Source organism: Danio rerio, chromosome 17 (assembly GCF_052040795.2).
Source record: "Danio rerio strain M-AB ecotype USA chromosome 17, GRCz13ab, whole genome shotgun sequence".
NCBI classification, from domain to species: domain Eukaryota; kingdom Metazoa; phylum Chordata; class Actinopteri; order Cypriniformes; family Danionidae; genus Danio; species Danio rerio.
Window position 1 is genome coordinate 29,507,343 of NC_141037.1, and position 23,281 is coordinate 29,530,623.

Sequence of the window (23,281 nt, forward strand, 5' to 3'; positions counted from 1 at the left end):
TCTAAACCATAGACTGTAAAATAAACGATATATGTCTAAACGATATATATCATCTAAAATTAATTAAACCACCAGTCTAATCCGGGAGGGGTCAGCGGTGTGACGTATGTGAAATAGGAGGAGCATACGAAAGGCGGAAAAGCTGACCCAGGTGTTGAACAAGTAAAACAGGTACGGGACTTTGTGAAGGTGTGTCTTTTGTTTTTCGATGTAATTTACGATTTTATAAAAGAGGGCATCTAAGAAAAGCCGCACTGCAAACGCCAAACTCTTTTTTGAGGTGAGTTTTGTTTTCTATGGCTTTAAGACTCCTACTCTTAAAACTGTGATCATCAGTGATTGAGGTTTTTGAAGCACGGGTTTGTTTGTTTTCCTGCGATTGTCATCGGTTGTTGTTTTACTGTCGGTTACTCTCAAGGGAATTTACCTTAACCCTTAAAGACCGAGACAGCCGCCCGCGGCTAAAAATAAGTATTGCTCTTAAATGTTTAATAACTTTTGATCCGCTGATCCGATCCATACAATTCAAAGATTGGCATAAAGAAGAGAATCTCAGCTTTCCATCGCTGTATCACATTACATTCACGGACTTTCAGAGGCTCCGGAATCAGTGTGGTTACGTCATCAAATTTTGACAACGCTGATTTGACAAAGGAACGCTCGTCACTTGTCTCTCCGGACAAACCAGACATGAAATATGGATGCATTGTCCCTCCTCCATGCCCAGATTGGTTCAAACTCGCTCTATCTCAACCAATAAGCATAGGTTTCGCTTTGTGAACCAACAATCAGCTATTTGAACAACACGGAATGAGAGATAGGCTGCACATTTACGCGCGGCTAAATAAAACGCTAAAAAAAAGTTTTGCATGAAATAATTCTCATACTAAGTACTTTTGCATGCACAACAGCACAAAAACATGACAAAACAGTGACACAGCAAAGACGAAGTGCTGCTCTTGTTGTTTTCAAAGGACGCAAATAAAGGTTGGGCTGTTTGTCTGCATTGCACGCGAACCATATACATATCCGCAGACAACCATATCCATGCTGGCACATAAAAACTAAGGATGGTCCATATTGAATCTAGTTTAGTTATGTAACTATTTATAGTATAGTAAATATTTATATCAATTTTTTTACTGAGGATTTGCACCATGTTTATTTATTATTTATTATTTATTACGCATTATTTATTATTTTCTTATTTTATATTTGTTTATTATAAGTGGTGTTGTTTATGGTAACTAAAAATATATTATTTGGAAAAAAGTCAAATTTGCTTCAGTGTTCTGTTATTTTGTAACATTTTTTTCTGTTTAGTTCATTCCCAGAACTTTTGGGCAAATACATTGTCAGTAAATAAATGCATTTTTTCCCCCCATTGAAAAACGCCTTGAAACAACATTGAAATAAATTGCTATAACTTGCTCAGGGAATGGTGGATGTAGACAAAATTTATTGTGGAAGTATAAAACATCATAATATGTATTTCTAAAGAAAGAAAAACAAACTTCATAAGGTTTTGTTTATAATAACTAGAAAATGCCACTTTTTTTAAAAATCGTTTCTGGAAAATTCTGGAATATTTTCTGTCTGTTCATATGTTTTTGGACCAAAAAAAGTTTTAGACTGGACCTTTAAATGATACAGATTGAAACTTCAGGTTCTCCTGTTTAAAATAATATATGACACTTGAGTCTGACTGCTAAAATAAAAATAAAACTGCTTTAAAAAATTAATAATAATATAGGCCCATTAGGTGCCCTCAAAATACCTCTAGGTCTTTAAGGGTTAACTGTAATCAAAATAAGTTATTAGAAGAAGACCGTAAAGAGACATACATTGGTCAATTAATAATAATTGCATTACTTTTTAGTCAAATGTAACAAACCAAAACAATTTATACGTAACATTATTTGTGACTCAATCAGCCAATCAAAATTGGTGTTTGCTTATAATAGAAATTGTTTAACCACTTCATTCTGTTCTGTGGAGTTGAAGCAATATAACTGTTGATGTTGCTATACAATTACAATTTACAATTGGCTCTGCAGTTTTTTGTACTGTACTGTGACCTCTTGTCCATTATATTGATTCATTATTTTAAATATACTACCATGAAAATAATTAAGACCTCTTGAAAACTCTGTTTCTCAGGATTTACATTTTTTTAAATGTGTTTTAGTACATTTTTCTTCAACTTTCAACTTTACACATTCAGTACACTATTGGCATATCTTTCAAATTTAAAATTAAGCTTTTTTCCCAAAAAAAAATAAAACAAATGGAGCCATGTTTCAGACATTTATTTATTTATTTATTTAGACTACACAATAAAAATGTTTTAAATACAGAAGACTTAAGAAATACATTTAGTGAAATAACTTTTATTTTCAATCACAACAAATAAAAGCACTTGTTATTCTGGCCAGTTGTCCTTTTTTGAAACAAGAAAACAAAGCTCTAAATGAGACTATTTTTGTTTGTAATTTAGAAGAAATGTTATCAGACATTTATTAATTGAAACAAACTTATATCTTACCTAACATAAGTGCAGTAAATTCAGTGAAAGATTTTTTTAAATTTGTCTCTTATCTTTTTTCCATGTCTTATACATAATTTACTTGCAATGTCTTGTTCCCCCTTTCAGAGAACAGTAGGATGAAGAATGAGGGAGAGACGGCCCAACGGCCTGACAACACAGCCTTCACACAGCAACGTCTCCCGGCATGGCAGCCCATACTCTCCGCTGGCATTGTCATTCCTGGTTTTCTAGTCATTGGGTTGGCCTTCATAGGGATCGGTGTTGGCTTGTTTCTGACCTCACAGACCATCCAAGTGCTGGAGGTAAGCCTTTACTACAGGGGAAAAAAAACAGGATCCAGGTGGATTTTGTTCATTCTTTGATGAAGTAGTTTAAACATGAACTCATGTCAGTTCCTGGTTGTTTGTTAAAGGATAGACAACACTACTTAAACATTCAAGACTGTTTTAGATTTACTTTGGAGTTTACATTATACTGCCTAGTAGTAATATTATTAACCTAGCTGCTTTGTGCAAAGTGAGAGACATTTATTAAAAATGAATGCTGTCTTTTCTCACCATGTCACAGATGGACTACACGGGTGTTGCGACGGACTCATCTTGTTTCCGCTGTTCGATGACAAGTAGCCAAAACTGCACCTGTGAAATCACATTCTCCCTCGACAAACTTTTTACGGTAAAGTTTCCACATTTTTAAGTCTGATATTTTTCTTTCAATGACCCCGATTGCACTTGGTATTCAGCTTCAAAATTAATAAATCAAATCACAAGTAGATGAGGAGATATATAAATGTTCACACTTGGTGGTTCGTCTACCTTTAACCACTTTCTTCACTGATATGCAGGTTTTGGCATGGGCTGGTATAAGATTCTGATGGTATACCTTGGATAAAAATATCATGATTTCATGATATTGTGATTACTGCTCTTAAATTATTAATACTGCTCTTTAGAAATGTTTAGAAAAGTAAAACTTTTTTTTATATTAAGAAACATTTAAAATATTTTGGAGCAGTAAACATGTCAGGCTAAATAAATTAAAAATGAATTCTGCTTTTTTTTTTTTGCTTCTGCTGTTTTTATTAGTCTCAAAACATAGATTTCTGTACAGTTTATTGTGACATCTTTGGATATCTTTTCTGCTGGAGATACTGTACCTAAAACAGTAAAAAAAATAAATCTTGCATTTACCTTAGGGATGGTATACAAGAAAATTTTGGGCAGTTTTAAAACCTTGACTTTTCCAAACAACAGTATACCTTGAAAACGGTTATCGTCCCATAACTGGACCGGTGTATGCATATTTCCGATTTCTGTGGCTTTGCAGCTGAACAACAGCATAAACTACTATGACAATGATCTCCTTAGATGCTGCTTATGTGTTTTATTCAGTAATAAATGTCACTAGTATGAGTTTGAACAACATTTTGTCTGACATTTATTGCCAAACTGAAAAAAAAAAAAAAAAAAAACTAGCAGACATATACATTACTTCAAAGTTAGGACGGTGAACTTTTTATGAGGTTTAATGTGTATTATCATTCATCCATTGTCTTCTGCTTATCCATATTACTTATTAATTCGCTTATAAACCTGTTTATTTCTTTGAGAGTGTGGTACACATTTCTGTGATTTTTATCAATTTATTTAATTTTATTAATTTTTATAATTTCATTTTATTGTTTATTTATCTATATGTATTGTTTTTTTTTTTATGTCAGTGGTATTTTAAATGTGTCTGTCGTGTCACGTCTGGTGCGGACAGCCAAATAGATTGTCGCTGGAATCATGTTGCATTGCATGTTGTTAGGATGTTGTAACCTTGCAATGAATTATGAATTTAAAAGGAGATAATGAAAATGACACAGAAAGCAGTTTTTTTAATTCTAGCTGTAAAACTACTCAGAACGCTGTGTTTTTGTTAGAATGAGGACTGGTGAAATGATATTCTGATTTTAAACATTTGTCCGCTTCAAACCAACTAAACTTTTGTTTAAAATATTAAATTTCTGGCTTTAACAACCTGTCCTATAATGTTTAAGAATGTGGTCAACAGGTGGTCTTTTGGGGGTTGTTTGAACCAATTTGACCCCAGTTTGGTCTCATAATGGAACACTCAAAATCAAATATGTGTTTTCAACTATCTCTGTAAGTGGCTGAAAGTGGACAAACTTTTATAAAGTTTCAGATTTAATTTATACTTGCATTTATCATTGTCCACTTTTGATCAGAATGACAAACACTTATCTTAATACTCAATGTAAATGTTTAAAACTGACTAATGTCTGTGCTGCTTACAGGGTCCTGTCTTTTTTTACTATGGCTTGTCTAATTACTACCAGAACTTCAGGAAATATGGCGTGTCATTGGACTACTATCAGCTCTCTGGCGATACACAATATTTCACGGTGTGGATTTGGCAAGAATGATTTTTGAAATGTTTGAAATGTGTTATATCTTGCTTTCCATGTAATGAACTTTGCTTTCCTTGTTCATATTTTCCTCCAGAGTCCACAATCTGTCTGCTCTCCATATAGTTATGACAACCAAAACAGACCCATTGTCCCATGTGGCGCAATAGCAAACAGCATGTTCAACGGTATCATTTCAGTTTTGTAGATCAACTTGATGTGTGCATGTAGCTCTGGGATGTGTCATTAATACTGTAAACCATTTTATTTGGGTAAACTTAAAAATTTAATTCTACCTTCTGCCATAAAGGGACTGTTCACTCTAAAAAAAATGAAAATTTACTCACTATTTACTCATGTACTCATGTTCCAAACCTTTTTGAGTTTCTTTTGAACACAAAAGAAGATATTTTAAAGCAAGCTGAACCCTGTAACCGTTTACTTTTGGGATAGAAAAAATACATGCTATGAAAGCCGCTGGTACAGGTTTTCAGCTTTCTTCAAAATATATTATTTTTTGTTTAACAGAGGAAAGAACGTGAAACCGGTTTAAAACAAGTAGTGAGAAAATTATGACAGAATTTTCATTTTTAGGTAAACTATCGCTTTAAATGAGAGTTGAATTAACTAAATATGAGAAGATTCTTCATAAAGATAATATTTTAACTTGCTCAAAACAATGCAAAAAAAAAAACCCATTTGAATTACGTGATTTGAATAATATTACTTGATTCTGAAGTTGAGTTGAGTTTCAAATGCAAAAATTGTTGTGACAATTAGAATTAAAAGAGGAAATAAGTTCAAATTGCTTAATGGGCCTGTAATATTTTACAGTAAATGTTTTTTTTGTTTTGTTTTTTCTTTAGACACATTTGAGCTCTACCAAATAATCAATGGTACCAAAAATCTGGTGCCATTAGATGGTAAAGGTATAGCTTGGTGGACTGATTACAACATCAAGTACAGGAACCCTTCATTTGTCAACGGCTCTTTAGCAAATGCCTTTGCTGGTAATTGATCTTAAAGTTTGAACTTGTCACTATACTGAATTTGTGACTTGCACTAGTACTTAATTTCTTTATTTTCATCAATGTTAATTAACAGGTACAGTGAAGCCAATAAACTGGCCCAAACCTGCATATGACCTGGACTCCACAGACCCTAACAACAATGGTTTTCTGAACCAGGACTTCCTCGTGTGGATGAGGAGAGCAGCACTTCCTCAGTTCAGAAAGCTGTACAGGCGAATCACAGAGGGCAATTATGCCGCGGGTCTCCCTGCTGGGAACTACTCCATGACAGTCCATTACAGTATCCTTCATCTGAAAGTCAAAACTCATTCAAGTCAAAGGGATTAACAGTAGAGAGTTATCATGTTTTATTCATTTACCAGATTTCTATAGTTAGTAGCCTCGTCATGACTACAGTCTTTAGTTATTTATAGTCCACATATGGCTTGAGTTCTGTTTTGCAGATGTCTTTTGAGCGCATTTGCCTGTGATCCAGGCCAACAGGTTTTACAGGTTGGGTGTGGCTTTTAGCTGCTTCAGAGCAGAATGTAGAAGAAACAAACAAGAGACTTTGGATACACTTAATATCCCTATGTAAATTGTTGAAAAGGCAGAACTATTGAAATTTGTTTTAAAGGTGCAGTTTTGCACAAAAATATTTCATTTTGCTTTTGAAAAATATGTACTGTTAAAACATTTTGGATCGGTAAGATTATTATTATTATGATTATTATTTAAAATTATGATCACTGACATTGCATATATTTAATGTTAAAAAAGAAAATCTTATAAATCAACTAGCTGATATATATATAAATATATATATATAAAATATATATATATATATGTGTATATACACACACACACACACACACACACACACACATATATATATATATATATATATATATATATATATATATATATATATATATATATATATATATATATACATATATATATATATATATATATATATATATATACATACATATATATATGTATATATATATATATATATATATATATATACATACATATATATATATATATATATATATATATATATATATATATATATATATATATATATATATATATATATATATATATATATACATACATATATATATATATATATATATATACATACATACATACATATATATATATATATATATATATATATATATATATATATATATATATATATATATATATGCAATGTCAGTGATCATAATTTTAAATAATAATCATAATAATCTTACCGATCCAATATATATATATATATATATATATATATATATATATATATATATATATATATATATATATATATATATATATTTATAAACTTAAAGTAATTTCTTAATTGGTTTAATAATATTGACTTTTGCAGTTTTTACATTTAAAAAAAAATATATGTAAAATTATTATTATTTTTTTAATCCAACCAAACTATAATAAATATAACGTTTTCCAGAAGAAAAATATAATAGAAAATACTGTAAAAAATTTGAATTTTATATAACTGTATATAATATTACTATATTTACTATAGAAAAGCCAAATTTTCAGCAGTCATTAGTCTGCTTTTCACTGTTATAAATTCAGAAAATGTAAGTGGACTGGTGTTCAAAAAAGCCATTTTATTATTGTCAGTTATTATCAGTCAAACCTATTATTGTATGTTATTAAGCATAGAATTAATTAATTATGTAATTATGGCTGAACAATGTAAAACAATGTTACTTGGTGGAAGTTGAAGTTTGTTCCTTAACCACTTATTTTTCAGATTACCCAGTACTGACTTTTGATGGCCGTAAGAAGGTGGTCTTCAGTAACGTGTCTTGGATGGGAGGGAGGAACGATTTCTTGGGCATTGCTTATTTAGTGGTTGGTTCATTGTGTGTAGTCATGTCAATAATTATGCTCATTGTTTATGCCAAGTTCAAATTCTCAGATGATGATGCGTGATGACCCATAAAGAAAAAACAAATCAAGAAAGGAAAGAAACATTGGGTGTAATTGATGGTTTTCAAACAACAACAATGACACTGTAAAATGTCTTTCGGCATTCACATGCTAGATAATTTTAACTTCAGGTCAATTATTTATTTATTTTAAAGCAGGAATTGTTTGTTTACTTAAAAAAAAAAAAATATATATATATATATATATATATATATATATATATATATATATATATATATATATATATATATATATATATATATAGAGAGAGAGAGAGAGAGAGAGAGAGGGAGAGATTGATGGATGGATGAGCAGATGTTCTTTAGACTTGAGAAAAAAAACTTTATTATACTAATGTTCAGAGAAATAGCTTCAATGTGAAATCTTCATCTTTATTTTAGAAAATGAAGATCCAGTTTGTTACCAAGAGCAAGGGTAATTCAGGGACTGTTAGAGGTGTTTTTATTTTGTATCTGTCTACTTTTCTACAATTGTCTCAGGTATAAAAGATGTTTAAGTATAAATTTGGTTTCTTTTCTGGACAACATTGTACACATAGCCGAGTCAAAATGGTTTTTATATTGTAAAATTCTCCACTATTAAAGAAATGTTTAACAGATATGAAATATTAAGACAGTCTCAGTTGCCATGTCTATTTGTCAAATTCATTGCTGTGTTAAGGCTTTGTGTTTGTTTAGTTGATCATATTGAGAATTAAAATGTATTGCAAGTTGTATATTTTCTGTCATAAACTTTAAATGCTTATTTATAATGTTTTTATTGCTGTCTTATAATACACAGCCATAACAGCAGCACTGTTTTTGTTTTTAGCTTGACAGACATGAACGTTTTTATTTCCAGGCAATGGAAACTTTGTGCTTTTACAGTGCCATTTGTGCTGGACGATTAAATGAAAGTGAAGGGCGAATCTCGACTGCCTCGCGGAGTCTTCGTTTGCACGCATCGCTGATATCGATCCCTGTTAGTGAAAGAGGTTTTATTTGGGAGCAGTTTTCTGTGCAGGGTTTTACTTTAATTCCACACAGTGCTGCAGTGTTTTTGAAGTTCAATATTTGAGGAGCAAGGATAAAACTTCAGACTGAATCTGCTTTAAATGAAATGCTTTGATCATATTTTAATATTAAAAAACTTTTCATTGCCAGAACTTGATTTGGAATGTAATTTGGATCTTATTAAACTATATTTTCAGACATTGTCTGCACATTGGTTTGGCAAGCAAATGAGACTTTCAATAAATTAAGATTTGGGACTAAGATGGAATTAGTGAATTACTGAAACTCTCTATCACATTGTGTCTTTTACAATAAACAGGAAGCATTAGAATACTTTAGGGAAACCAATGCGTCAAAAGAATTTGGCTGGTAGAATTATTAAAAAATATATTTGATAGAAGTCTCTTATGTGTGCCAACACTGCATTTGTTTGGGCAGAAATGTAGGAAAGACGGATGTGAGATGATTACAATTAATAACTGTTTACTATTTTAATATATTTAAAAGTGTAATATTTATCCTTTATGGTGTTTTCTAGCATGTTGATTTGGTGCACAATAAAGACTTCTTTTTGATTCCAGTTACTAAGAATAGTTTGCTAACAGATTTCTAGAAAATGTGATGCCTTTTCCTATTGTATTTAGTCATTTATTTAATACACAGATATATTAAACAAATGTAGAGGTGTTCATGCTTGCAAAAATTAATTATAATAACCGAGAAAGAGTGCGACATGTATTACTATTGTTATTTTTTTCTTCTGAAGAAATGTAGTCTTGTTCCGATATTTGGTTATATTTGTAAAATCAAAATGTATTGCTGCATAATATATTCACTACTAGATAAAAGGCTAAACAAGTTTTTCAGTATTCCTTCATCGAGACAAAATAACAGCATTAATATCATATCTTTTTGTAACATTAAATGTGTTTACAATTACTTTTGATCAGTTTAATCAAATTGATAATGTTGGGTAAATGTATTGTTTTAATTAAAACAGACATCTGAATGCGTGTGTATATTGAGAAACTGTTTTTAATTAAGCCATCATCAGCTAAATGATAAAAGAAGCAAAGGAGACGATGTCCATCAGCAATAAAATTCGTAACACTGCTGTATGTGCACTAGGTGGCATGGTTGGGTCAAGGTTAACAGTAATGAGTGGTAGAACACTAGATAGATAGCCTATGTCTCCCTCTCTCTTCTCTCTTTGTACAGTGGTGTTGCCTAAATATCCTAATAGTTTAATTAACCATTAAGATGGCTTTATTATTATAACTTGCCTAAAGTTCTGCTTTAGCGCCCTTGTTTAAGTTTTAATCTCATAATAAGGATAAAGGCCTCACCACCACGCTGTGGACGTGAGGTAAAGCGGGATGCTGAACGCGAGGGCGGCCACTCGGGCTCTGGATGACTGTGTGCCTGTGCCGTCGACACCGACGCTTTTGGCCGAGCTGCTATCACTGTTTTTGTATTATGAGCGTGTGATATGGGTGCCTTCATTTCCTGTTCTTTCAGATGGCTAAAGCAAGCCTGATATTGGAATGGCTGAGAGGAAAGCGCGAAAAAAATAACAACAAGGCCAGAGGTGCATCTCTTTCCCCCTCTTTCATTTCTCTCTCTCTCTCTTCCCAATATAGGCATTGTATTATAAGTGCAAGTGATGATGGTTCGTGTGTGGGTGTTTTTTATTTATTTATTTTGTGCAGAGCAAGGGACTATTTTATGATCAGAAGAAATATTTATTAGACATTATACTATTGATTCCGCCCTTCTGGAAAGCTCCTCATAATGCTTTACTACTCGTAAAGCCATTTCATTTGACCAGTAATGCAGACTGTCATTAAAATGGTAAGTGTAGCTATAACAACAGATCTTGTACATAATGGCCAGTTTCATGACCATAACAGGCACAAATGGGTTTTTATTTTCCAGAGAGGTTGAACGGCATGTGACTAAAGTGCCATCAGGACTGGTCAACATAAGGGAGGGTGAAGGGTTGTGTCTTTACTGACTCACCAAGACTTCATTAGCACATGTCAGTGCAGAGTGGGGAAAAGTTGAGCACAATGGGCTATCAACCTTTACTGAATGTGAGCACTGTGAGATTCTCAGGAGTGTTTGTTTGTTTTTGGCAAAGTGGTTAGAGCTGTCACCTCACAGCAAGAAGGTCGCTGGTTTAAGTCCCACCTGGACCAGTTGGCATTTCTGTGTGGAATTTGCATGTTCTCCCCATGTTTGCGTGGGTTTTCTCCGGGTGCTCCGGTTTCCACACAGTTCAAAGACATACACTATAGGTGTTTAAGATGAACTAAATTGACCGTAGTGTACGAGTGGTTGTGAATGCAAGAGTATAAGGGTGTTTCCCAGCGTGGTGCTGCTGTGTTGCGGCTGGAAAGACATCTGCTGCGTAAAACATGCCAGAGTAGTAAGTGGTTCATTCTGCTGTGGTGACATCTGATAAATCAGAGACTAAGCTGAAGGAAAATGAACAAATTAATGTTTGTTGTTTTGTTTTTTGTAACAAAAGTTGATCGCAGAAAATTTCTCTGTGAAATAGAAGGTTATATAGTATAAGCTGAATTTTTCCTGGCTAACCAACAGAGAACCAATCAACAGAGAATGTCCTGGGAACTGGAAATTAGTATTCCTATATCATCCTGGGAATAAAATATTATTAATTAATAATATTAATAATAATGTTAACTAATATTATGTATATTTTTTGTTCAATTTATGTGTATAGCCTTTAAATTGTGTTTCTAAAAATTGTATGGTACTTCTCTGCGGCAACAATTTATGTCAAGTCTACAAATTGAATCAATTCCATTTCCCCACATGCAACGACCCCACCCCTCTAAAAAAATAAATAAGTATGCATTTAAAAGATAAGAGATAGGGATTTAGTCCTGCAGGGCTTGCAAAGTATTGAAAAACATCAATTCAAATGAATTCATGCATTTTGAGTGCGTTTGCACATCCTACTGCGACAAATGACTGCACAACTTCACTCAGCCTCTAATAATAGATTGATTCCACATTATCAAGCAATTACGAACCCCTGTTATGGTTTCTGAGGTGATGGGAAGCCTTCATAGTGCCTGCCTGTGAGTGGATTTCAGTGCAGATTCGGCATCACAGAATGCAGAATGGTGAACAATTAAGGAACTGCAGGCGCTTATGCAAAACAGACATGAGCAGATGAATCTAGCGATGGTCTGGATGCGCCAATCAGTTTTACACAGATAACAGCCTGCTCTTTTTGTACTCGCTTTTTGCATTGATGAATGTCAGGAGAGTAACAGCAGCTCTCATTCGAAAGAGTTGCTAAAGCTGATATTTCAATCTTTTAGATTTTAATCTGTCTTCTTTCCCTTTTTGGTATTAAATTCAATCTAATTTATAAATAATATAATTTTTAATTTATTGTATTAAATTTTAGATTATTATTATTTTTTTTAAAACGTATTATTTTTTTAATATTTGGGTACTAAGTGTTTATATTCATTATTTGATCATTTGCCTTTTTGTGTGGAATTTACATGTTGTCCCTGTATTCCTGCGGGTTTCCTCCAGTCCAGGTGCTCCGGTTTCCCCCAGGTCCTCCGGTTTCCCCCACAAGTCCAAAGCCATGCGCTATAGGTGAGTTGGGTTGGCTAAATTGTGTATGTCCTGGTCCTCCAGGTTGAGGGTTGAGCATTGGTGACCCACCTCATAAAAAGTAGATGTTATGAAACCCCAACATAGTGCGGCTAAATATCAACTTCTATATAAATGGCCCAGGGAGTAAGCAAGCAAGTATTTGACCATTTACAGTGCTCAACTTGTATAATTAACATTTTTAAATTATAAAAAATATCATAAATATTGCTTAAATAATTTCTATTGGAAGCTTTACAATATTATATTATATATACATTAGAATAGAGAAGGTAAATCTGGAACGAAAAGAGTAAGATTCAAGAGAAACAAAAAACTGATAAAAAAATTTTTTTAGTTTGTAATTTTTTTATATAATTTCTCAATAATGTAAATGTATTATCTATCTATTTGTAAATATGTTTGGTGGTTAAAATATTATTTTAATAAATATATCCATTTAATAAGTCTGTTTTGTTTTAAAATAGGATGTACTAATTTATGTTTAGCATTGTATCATTTTTATCACACTTTTATTTATTGGTTTCTTTAATACTTAGTTTGCTTATTTATCTTAAAAAATCATAAAAAAAGTATTTAAAATGTTAATACAAATTGTTTTTATTATTCAATATTCTCTTATTCAGTGTTTTGTTTTTTGGTGTTTAGTGTTTTGTAGGTAATGAATTTAAAATAAATGCTGTTTTAATTTAATTTTAAAAAGTAAAAAAAAAAAAAAACAGTTATGTTTTGAAAATTGATAATTTTAGCACCAAGCAGCATATTAAAATAGTTAGAAACAAATTACATTTTGAAATATATAAAAATAGGAAAATTAATGTTGTAATATTCTAAAATGTAATATTCTAAAATATGCAACATTGGTCAGGAAGGAAAAAAAAAATCTTTCACTCCTGAACAATTAGAACTGCACTCTTTTTTCTCAAAACAAGAAAAGGTCATGTACACAGCCTTTCTTTTTTTTTAGCTGAGGGTTAAGTTTGACAAATTATTTGCATGTCATGCATATATAATGTAATTACAACCCAAAAATGTGGAGTAAATAAATAACACCTCAATTTATTCATGAATTGGATTAAATGTGCCATTTCAGTTACCACTGATTAATTAGCATGTTCAGTGCTGATTTATAGTATTAAAAGCACAATCAGCTTTAAGTGAAATTACAGATATGACAAATACACCAAAATACACACCACCCCCTGAAGTATTTAAAGATCCCACTTAAATGGCTTTCCATTAACGTGAAATGAGACATCTAAGAACTGGACCCTGCAGCTGAGTTTCCCAAGTGATCATCAATCATGACGTTAATTAGAAAAAGATTCCCTTACAAGTGGACGCTGGTCCTCAGTCCCTCTGGCGACCCACAATTGGGACTGAACTCAGTTCTCAATTTTGGCCCATACAGTCATCGTCCCTTTGGGATAGACATTATCATAATGCCATAAAACAGAGGCAAAGAAATATTATAAACTGTGAACAAAGGCGGCTTCATTTTAAAGATTCATTTTCTGACAAAATGGCCAAATTTATGTACATGAAGATGTATGAACTTGAGCGGGAAGACATGGGCTGAAATTGGGAGTGTGATAAATTCTTCAATAGAGTCCTGACCGCAGGCGTCACTGTTAGCAGGTCTGGATACATTCTTAAATATGCATTAATATTCACAGTTTGTATCATCTTTCTACATTGTCTCTCTCATTAAACTCTGATTTGCCTCTAATTGGAAGTAAATGTCTGGCAGTTCACTGCTAATCACTGTAATTGTGGTCTCATTTAGTGTGCTTGATAACTGGCCTGCTCTGACTTCATCAGCCACCAAAATGCTGAGGAGAGGTTGAGTTATATTCAGCCACTCGACCGTGTGCGCGTGTGTGTTTTTAAAATTAATATTGATTTAAAGTAGGGCATGATTTAAGCGTTTTACAACACTGTCAGATAGATTCATAACAGAGGGCATGGCAGAAACTGCATTGCCTCCTAAAGTAAATTGGATCTTGTGTTGGAGTTGCTTCATTTGAATTAGTTATTTTTTTCCTCACGAGTGAATCTGTAAGTAAAACCTGCCCAACAGATTTGAGGAAGTGTCTTACTGTTTCTCTGTGTGACGGTAATGAGAATTGGCATCTTTATTTTGGATCCTTAGAGAACCCACTGGTTGCCCCTCATTGCGTGACTGAAGGATGTAAAAGTTTGTTCTAAAATATAGGACCGATCGTTGTCTGTTTGCTTTCGCTTTTTGTTCATTTCACATGGAGTCACGGAGCTGGGCTGGCTCCATGCAAAACAGGGTGTTAGTTATGAGTCCGCATGGATAAATTTAGCTTCTTTGTGTCACCTCACTGTCTCAAATGCAGACGTAAACTCGCTGGCACTGTTTGGGATTCAGGCCATTGTGGTTTCTAGGTTGCCTCATGACTTTGTCTGTTTTTGTGGCAGCCCTCTTGAGATGTTGAGCTGTTTTTATGCACTTGAAATCTGTAAGAGAATGTGTTTTTCATTAAGCTGTGCATTAACTGTATGATGACAGTATACATACAGAATTATCTTGTTTTGTCTCCCTCTAATTTCCTCTAAACACGTGCTTTCATTTGAAATTAGGCTATTTTAAAAGTACAAAGGTGAAATATTGAGATATTAATTAAATAATTAAATAGTATTTTGATGTTTTACAGTAATTTATATATACATATACACACAGTATATATATATATACACAGTATGTACAGTTGAAGTCAGAATTATTAGCCCCCTTTTGATTTTTTTTTTTTCTATTTTAAATATTTCCCAAATTATGTTTAACAGAGCAAGGAATTTTTCAAAGTATGTCTAATAATATTTTTTCTTCTGGAAAAATTCTTATTTGTTTTATTTCGGCTAGAATAAAAACTGTTTTTAATTTTTAAAAAAACATTTTTAGGACAAAATTAGTAGCCCCTTAAGCTATTTTTTTTTCGATAGTCTACAGAACAAACCATCATTAAACAATAACTTGCCTAATCACCCTAACCTGCCTAGTTCACCTTATTAACCTAGTTAAGCCTTTAAATGTCACTTTAAGCTGTATAGAAGTGTCTTGAAAAATATCAAGTAAAATATTATTTACTGTCATCATGGCAAAGATAAAATAAATCAGTTATTAGAAATAGGTTTTTCAAACAATTATGCTTAGAAATGTGCTGAAACAATCTTCCCTCCATTAAACAGAAATTGGGGGAAAAAATAAACAGGGGCGCTAATAATTCAGGGGGGCTAATAATTCTGACTTCAACTGTATATGTATATATGCACTGTATATATATATATATATATGTATATATATATATATATATATATATATATATATATATATATATATATATATATATATATAACAAAATTTAATTTTTTACCAATAATTTTATTTATTATGACAGTTACACACTGTTTCTTTTCAATGGGTTAATGTAAAAAAGACTGTTGAAAGTAAAAAAAGGAATCCACTATATCACTTACTCTTATGCCATTCAGGAGCCATGTGCACCCACTGACAGATAAAATCAGCTTCTCTCTCTCTCTTTCAAGTTCAAAGCAAAAATATTTTGATACACACACACACACACACATATATATATATAATGTAATATATTAGCATCATCAAATTAATAAATTAATCATCAAGTGAGAAATAAATGACAAAAAAAGGAATAAAACACAATTTCTCTAAAAATGATCATTATTACAGGAGTAAAACGTTTAGATTATTTAAATAAGGCAAATGGGTGTATTTTGCTGTCAGTTTAGACCAGTCATTTTGTCCTCTTCAGGTACATACTTGAATATAGTAGTTTAGATTAAAAAAAAGAATTATTGAATGTTTCTCTCACTCTTGCGACTGTGCGTGCGCTGTCAGCTGCAAAGCCAAGCGAAAGTAGGCAAGTTAAGCAGAAAGGTAATGCAAAAGTGCATACAAGCTTTAGAAGCTGAATCCTGGAAATTTTAGGAGATTTAGAAACTCGGGTCCCCAAAAGGCGCTTCTCCAGCGGTATGCAAAGCACGTAAGACTGTGGGTGTGCTGACAGGTCTTGCGCACACAGAACAAAACGGGTACTTAAGTACTGGAAAGAAAAGAATAAAACACATTTTTTGTTTAATTTGGTACTTTACTAAAAGCATTTCTTTCAAATTTTAAATAAAAATGTTGAAAAGTATTTAAGAATCAAAAGAATTCGATCAGTATCAAATATTCAGTTATTTGTTAAATTTAGTAGTAATTATTACTAGTAATATTAATATTGTTAATAATGGTGGTACATTTATGTAATATAAATACCATATATTTCTTTTTTGTTTTGTTTCCTTTTTCAGGCTAGGAGATAACTGCGGTTCTGAGAAGTAATCATTCTAGACAGACAGTTTGGCTTCTGGGGCTTGAAATTGTTTCATATTTGTCAACTTTGGCTGTTCCTTCCAAGGTTTCTTTCTGACTTTTTCTTCCAATGACCTTGTGTTTGGTCACCGGGGGGCTTAGAGTTGACATTCTAAGCTGCTTTGTGGAAATATTCATTGTTGAAAGCAACGAACAAGTTAAAATCCTTAATTAAATTGTAGAAATGCCAATGCTATAGTCTATGTTATATGCGTTTATCTTTTCTAAGTTTTAATCTGCCATATGACTGGTATATCCTGCACTTACATTGCCTTTCTTTTTGTATGGTTTTCCTCAATAAATGTGTTTTGATAACATCAATAATGACATCAGGTGCACAAGTCTTTTTCTATACATGAACAGTGAACACTATGCAAAAAATTGGCCAAAGGTTTTTATTCTCTGAATCTTTATTTGTGCATCACGGCTTCCCAGGAGATTTCTTTCCTCTTGTAAAAGCTCAGGTGTTTTAAAGGAGGTTTAGATATTTTCTCCTGTAAAGTGTTCCATTTTCAGCTGCAAATTTTAGAAGTGCAGCAAAAGGGAAAATGTTCGATTAATCTTAATCATCCATTACTCACGATAGCCATTAAGATGAGTTGTACTTGTAAGCCCAAATGTCAATTGTTTTTGGTGTGCTGCTGTTTTCTGTTTTTGAACCAGTTTAAATTTTATAGCATATACATTTCTTATAAACACAGTTCTGTCATGGCAAATCTCTGAAAGATTTAGTGTAGTAATGATTGTGTGTAGTGTTTTGTGTTTGATCTTAGCAGTATGGATCTGCTTTGCTGCTGCTGCTTTGATTATTGGTGCAGAGCATGTACCGAAACGTACTACTGCTAGATTACAGTATTAACAACCATGCTGTCTGCAAATATAGCCCACCGTTGCTTCAAACATAACATAAATGTAACCTCTCTTATGTTGCAGATCTATGCATTGGGCTGGATGAGGATTTCTAAAAATGTGCTGCAGATTGCTTACACAAAACAACACTGAGGTATTTAAATGTTGAGGAACAAGCTTGTTGGTTTCACGATAGATCTTTGTATTCTTTTATATCGTCTGTGCTGTTTATCCACCAGGTTCTCAGTTAGTTGATGCACATGTAGTTTGCTTAGCCAAGATTGAAGCCTGCATGTTGGGTATCTTTCTTTAAGCTTAATACCAATACGATTGAGTGTGTTGCTTTTGGACTGTCTTTTGCCATTATGGAATTTATAAGCAGACTGACCTCTATCTTGTTAAGTGTTTCAGATCATGTTAACATTCTGGGTGTTATCATGGATTTGGCTTTGGCTCTAGATAAGCAGGTCTGGCCAAGGATGAGTTCTGCCAACTCAAAATTATTTATAAATCTAAACAAAATTCTCTCTTTTAAAGATTCTCTCCTGAAACCCTTATAACATCCAAAATCTGTGTACATCCAGGTTCCACATAGCAAATGGATTCAATTCATTGTATGAAATGAATAAGAATATTTGTGGCCCGGACTACAAAACCATGTGTATTTTTTTTTTTTTAATTGAGATTTATACATCATCTAAGATCTGTATAGATAAGTTTGCATCAATGAATGATTTATTATAGACAGCAGTTTTCAATTATTATTTGTATTATTATTCACCTATTATTAAAATCTGAAATCTGACCTTTTCAAAAAACTGCAATACTGAGAACTACATTTTAAAGCCATCTAAATTAAGTGCCTAGCTATGCGCATTAATAAACAAAAAATATTTTTTAGAATAGTAGAAATTTAAAAAAACATTTTTATGGAAAATGATCTTTACTTATATTCTTGACAATATTGGCATTAAAATAAATATTGAAGATTGGCTACTGCCAAAATATACCCATGCAGCATAAGAATGTTTTGTTGTTCAAGGTTACATATTTTAAAATTATTAACCCTTTTGGAAACCGGGTAATTACATTCCTAATCAATACAAATCATGATTGGCAAATTTAGTACATTGCAAAAAAACATTTATTTAAAAATAACATATAATAAATGTTTGGTTATATAAGCTGTCAGCTTCAGGTGCAATAACTCCTCAATAAGTGTACACATCATACCTGTCAACCCTCCCATTTTTCTCAGCATTCTCCCGTATTTTACAGTTTTATCCTGCTATTATCCCGTAAAGGTTTTTTCCCATATTTACAGTCTTTTACTGAAGGGTGGCAAATAAACATTAAAGTGCCGAGCCTCCCTATTCTCAACCCATACTGCCGAACCACCAGGGGCTGCCCCTTGCTCTTAAATGTGAGTCTGTTCTGTGCTTTTGCTTTGTTTAGGCATGGAAACACTTTGAAATAAACTTAAAAACGGTGCGATTCCCTTCCTTTTCATTAGAAGTGCCTTCTCCCCTTCATATGCAATCCTCAAAACAGTCATATAACAGTGCATGACTGTCAACTGATGGATTCTGTACACGCCATTTGAAGCGGAGCAAAAGTCTGGGTTTTGGGTGGGTGTTTAAACATATACACATAAATAATTATAATAATATCTAAAGATGTCGATCTGGGTGGGAGTTTTATTTCAAACACAAGTAATTTCGTCCTAACTGAGCATAAAACGTTAGGAAAGCAATCGAATGCTTTCATTATAAGGTTAGATGTGTGCATTTTTAAAGTGACACCTCTGTTATTTAATGTAATCAAACGAAAATAAAATCTAAATAAATCATTAATTCGTTGCTCTTTAATCAGAATGTGAAAGTCATACATTGAAAAAACGGCTAATGAGATTTGATAACTTAATTCTATTACATTATAATAGCTATTAATTTAATAAGCTGAACTGTTTTCTAATTTATTTGCAAGTCAATGTATAAAGTACTATTTATTTTTTATTTTTTAAATGATAATAAAACTGACCGTTTAACTGTTTATTTACAATGAAACATCATTCATATGAGCATATTTAGTTACTTATGGATTTATTAAGGGGGAGGGGGCATATCCCTCATTATGGTGGGCAAATCCCTTATTTTCACATTACAATGTTGACAGGTATGGTACACATGCATGTTTATCAACATATATATATATATATATTTTTTTTGATAAATATAACTTACAAAACTAAAAATAAATATATATATTCTCTCTCTCTCTCTCTCTCTCTATATATATATACATATATATATATATATATATATATATATATATATATATATATATATATATATATTATATAAAGTCAAGAAAACATTACTGTAAATGATTTTTGTTTTAATCTACAGTGTGAATGCTCACAGTTTATTTCAAGTCAATGCTTATATGATACAATAAACCTATAGCAACTATAAAACTATAATAAATGGGATTCAGGTTTCTGTGTTTCAAATTCCCAGAATGCATTGCCCAGTATTGAAACATTGCCATTCTATAGGCATTTCTCAGGGTCATCTCATCTTCAATTAGTGCAGAATGCTTACAAAGAAAGGGAGAGTCTTGCCTCGGATTCAGCATCCCAACATTGGCTGCCTGTAAAATTTACGATTGGACATTTTGTGGTGTTCCAATGAAACATATTGTTGAACTTTTGATATCTTATCAAAATAAACCATATGAAACTCCATGTTCATACAACTAGATTAAAATCAAACTGTGATACAGCCCTTTCAAGAGTTGTTATTCTAAATGTGCCATATAAATGACATTTGTATTATTTTATATTACACTGTGCTCCACAAATAAAAAAATAACCGCATATTGGTTTGGAACAACATAGCGATGAGTCAATTGGTGAAAGAATTTGGGAAAACTGTTCAAAGCCTCTCTTATTTTACACTCTTTTCAATGTCACTGCTGTCTAGGAGAAACAATTGAGATATTACAAGTGAACCGAGGTCTGATGTGGGATTTGTCTATCTGATGTGATGCAACAGCCCTAAATAGGTTCACTCTTCTTTCTACATTTAACAATTTCACACCTCTCATGTATTCCTGGGACTCATAAGTGCAGTTTTTATATTTATGTGTCGGTGTTTGATGGTGTGCAGCGTGGAAAAGCTGAAGAGAAAAACGCTGTTTCACACTGCCACATCGACTCAGAGCTGAGCAGATGACGCTGCCCTTCACACACTGAATCTGTCTTCCTCTGCCCATCAACCCTCGGGCTGTCTCACTCTCAAACAATCCCTCCGGACTGACGGAGCAGTTGGCATGTTGTTGCATTGTAGAGACTCGCTGGAGAGCTCCAATAGAGAACGACAGCAGATAGAGAAATGCTGTGACATCACACGAAATGTGTGAGACTGTGAAACCACATCAGTCGGCAATGAAAGGGAAAGTTGTGATTAAGGGATTAGTGCACCCGAAAATGTATTCTGCAATCGTTTATTCGCCGTTCGTTCCTCAGTTGGAAATTTTGAGTAATGTGCTGGGCGCTCTTCTATGAAATTGCAATGGATGGGTACTGCAGTTTTCAAGCTTTAGAACTAGAGAGAGAGCATCGTTAAATTGTCGTAAGGGGGTTTATATAAGCTATTTGATCGTTTTAAAATAAAAATTGTCATAAAGGGGGGTTATATAAGCCATTTGATCGTTTTGAAATATAGGTTATTATTCACTGATAGTCTTCCGATTAGCAGTGTTGTTTTATTTTCTTCAAGACTCTGTTGGAGGTTTTATTAGTTTTAGTTTTGGATTCCACTTTCAATGGTTTTATTTCATTTCATTTTATTTTATCATTTTTCATATCTGGCTTAGGGTTAGGTTTTTTGGTTTGGGTTGGATTGATTTTGTTATTTTAGTACGCACATGAGTTATTCCTGGCAGCATATGTTGAACCTGAACAACATAAACCAGTCTAATGTTGATCGAGTATATATAAAAATTCCCTTAATTTGACCAGCATTTGACACTAATTGAGGCACGTCTCGACAGTTTTGAGTTTTGTTAGAATGATTTTGGAAATATATCAAAACATTTTGATTAGTAATATGCCAAGCTTATCAATCCAACTTAATTTGACAACTTTAAAGGCCATTTTCTCAGTACTACCCTCAGATTCCTCCAACTACCCTCAGATCTCTACCAAAGATTTTTTTATATCCTATACATAAATGCAAAGCTTATTTGCTCAGCTTTCGTATGATGTATACATATCAATAATAAAAAAAAAAAATAAAAAAAAATTGTGACTTATAACTTGTTTTGTGGTCTATGGTCATATATATCTGAAATGAAAAATGGCAGTTTGACATCATTTATTTGACTCAGATTATTTTAGAGCTAGTTTCATTCAGTTAACTTTCTATGATTAAGTGTGTAAATATGTTCAGCCAGGCTGTGCTTTTTCTCTCAAGGCTGAATTTTCACCAGTAGTGATTTTTGACGCATTTGTCATTTTTTAATTTAAAGGGCACCTATGATGAAAATCTACTTTTTGAAGCTGTTTGGACAGAACTGTGTGTAGATATAGTGTACACAGTCATATTGTGGTGATATAAAAACAATGTCTCTTTATTTAAAATTTCCTAAAGATCTAAATCTCTCCCATATTAAGGGCAAACGGCAACGTGAAGAAGTGTAGTTTCCCCGCCCACTTTGATTGACAGCCGCGTATTAACATGTCTCCATAGTAATGTGTATAATCATATTAACAAAACAGGATGTGTACAAAACAACTGGGATTAAAAGATTTGCTCAGCTAGCTGTGATCATCAATCATCATCAAATGTGATCAAGAATGAGTTTTTCAAGTTTAAAACACTTTTAAATCAGTGCATATTTGCAATGAATTACAGTGGTTGCCAGTGTGTGCATTAACTTTAAAACAACATTGTGTTTGACTCATCGTGGCAGAAAGGCTTGAATTAACTCAACAACAAATACATCATATAATCATTGTGAAAGTTCTTAAAGTAGTATTTCCTCACATGAGATCTGCTTCTTTCATGTTTGTCACTGTGCTGTTTATCTGGCGCAGCAGAGGCGGAGATTGAGGCACACTCTGACAGGCACGTGGGAATGGTGGGCAGGGAGAACTAGCATTAAAGGCAACAAAAACTGGGGCTGCACGGTGGCACAGTAGATAGCACGTTCGCCTAACAGCAAGAAGGTCGCTGGTTCAAGCCAGTTCTGTGTGGAGTTTGCATGTTCTCCCCATGTTTGCTTAGGTTTCCTCCGGGTGCTCTGATTTCCCATACAAATCCAAAGAAATGTGGTATAGGTGAATTGGCTAAGCTAAATTGTCCGTAGTTTATGTGTGTGAATGAGTGTATGTGTTTC

General features: G+C 32.8%; 1 protein-coding gene and 1 long non-coding RNA gene across 4 annotated transcripts; both read left to right on the plus strand.

Annotated features, from left to right (window-relative positions):
• The first annotated feature begins 136 nt into the window (after positions 1-136).
• tmem30b (transmembrane protein 30B) lies at positions 137-9,543 on the plus strand. 3 transcript variants are annotated; one of them, NM_001002179.1, is given in 9 exon segments: positions 197-280; positions 2,654-2,850; positions 3,116-3,223; positions 4,848-4,955; positions 5,056-5,146; positions 5,825-5,968; positions 6,063-6,269; positions 7,764-8,141; positions 8,218-9,543. In NM_001002179.1, coding segments are annotated over 7 exon segments (1,026 nt in total). In that variant the 5' UTR covers positions 197-280; positions 2,654-2,664; the 3' UTR covers positions 7,946-8,141; positions 8,218-9,543.
• Positions 9,544-10,405: 862 nt separating this feature from the next.
• On the plus strand, positions 10,406-17,092 carry LOC147839952 (uncharacterized). The gene is made up of 3 exons (XR_015513466.1): positions 10,406-10,543; positions 12,532-12,597; positions 16,969-17,092. It is a non-coding gene; the product is annotated as an uncharacterized LOC147839952 (long non-coding RNA).
• The last annotated feature ends 6,189 nt before the right edge of the window (positions 17,093-23,281 follow it).

Coding starts and splice junctions, on each gene's coding strand:
- tmem30b (XM_087288914.1), top strand. CDS start 2,665: ATGAAGAATGAGGGAGAGACGGCCCAACGGCCTGACAACACAGCCTTC. Junction 2,851..3,115: donor AGACCATCCAAGTGCTGGAG/GTAAGCCTTTAC, acceptor ACCATGTCACAG/ATGGACTACACGGGTGTTGC. Junction 5,969..6,062: donor TTTAGCAAATGCCTTTGCTG/GTAATTGATCTT, acceptor GTTAATTAACAG/GTACAGTGAAGCCAATAAAC.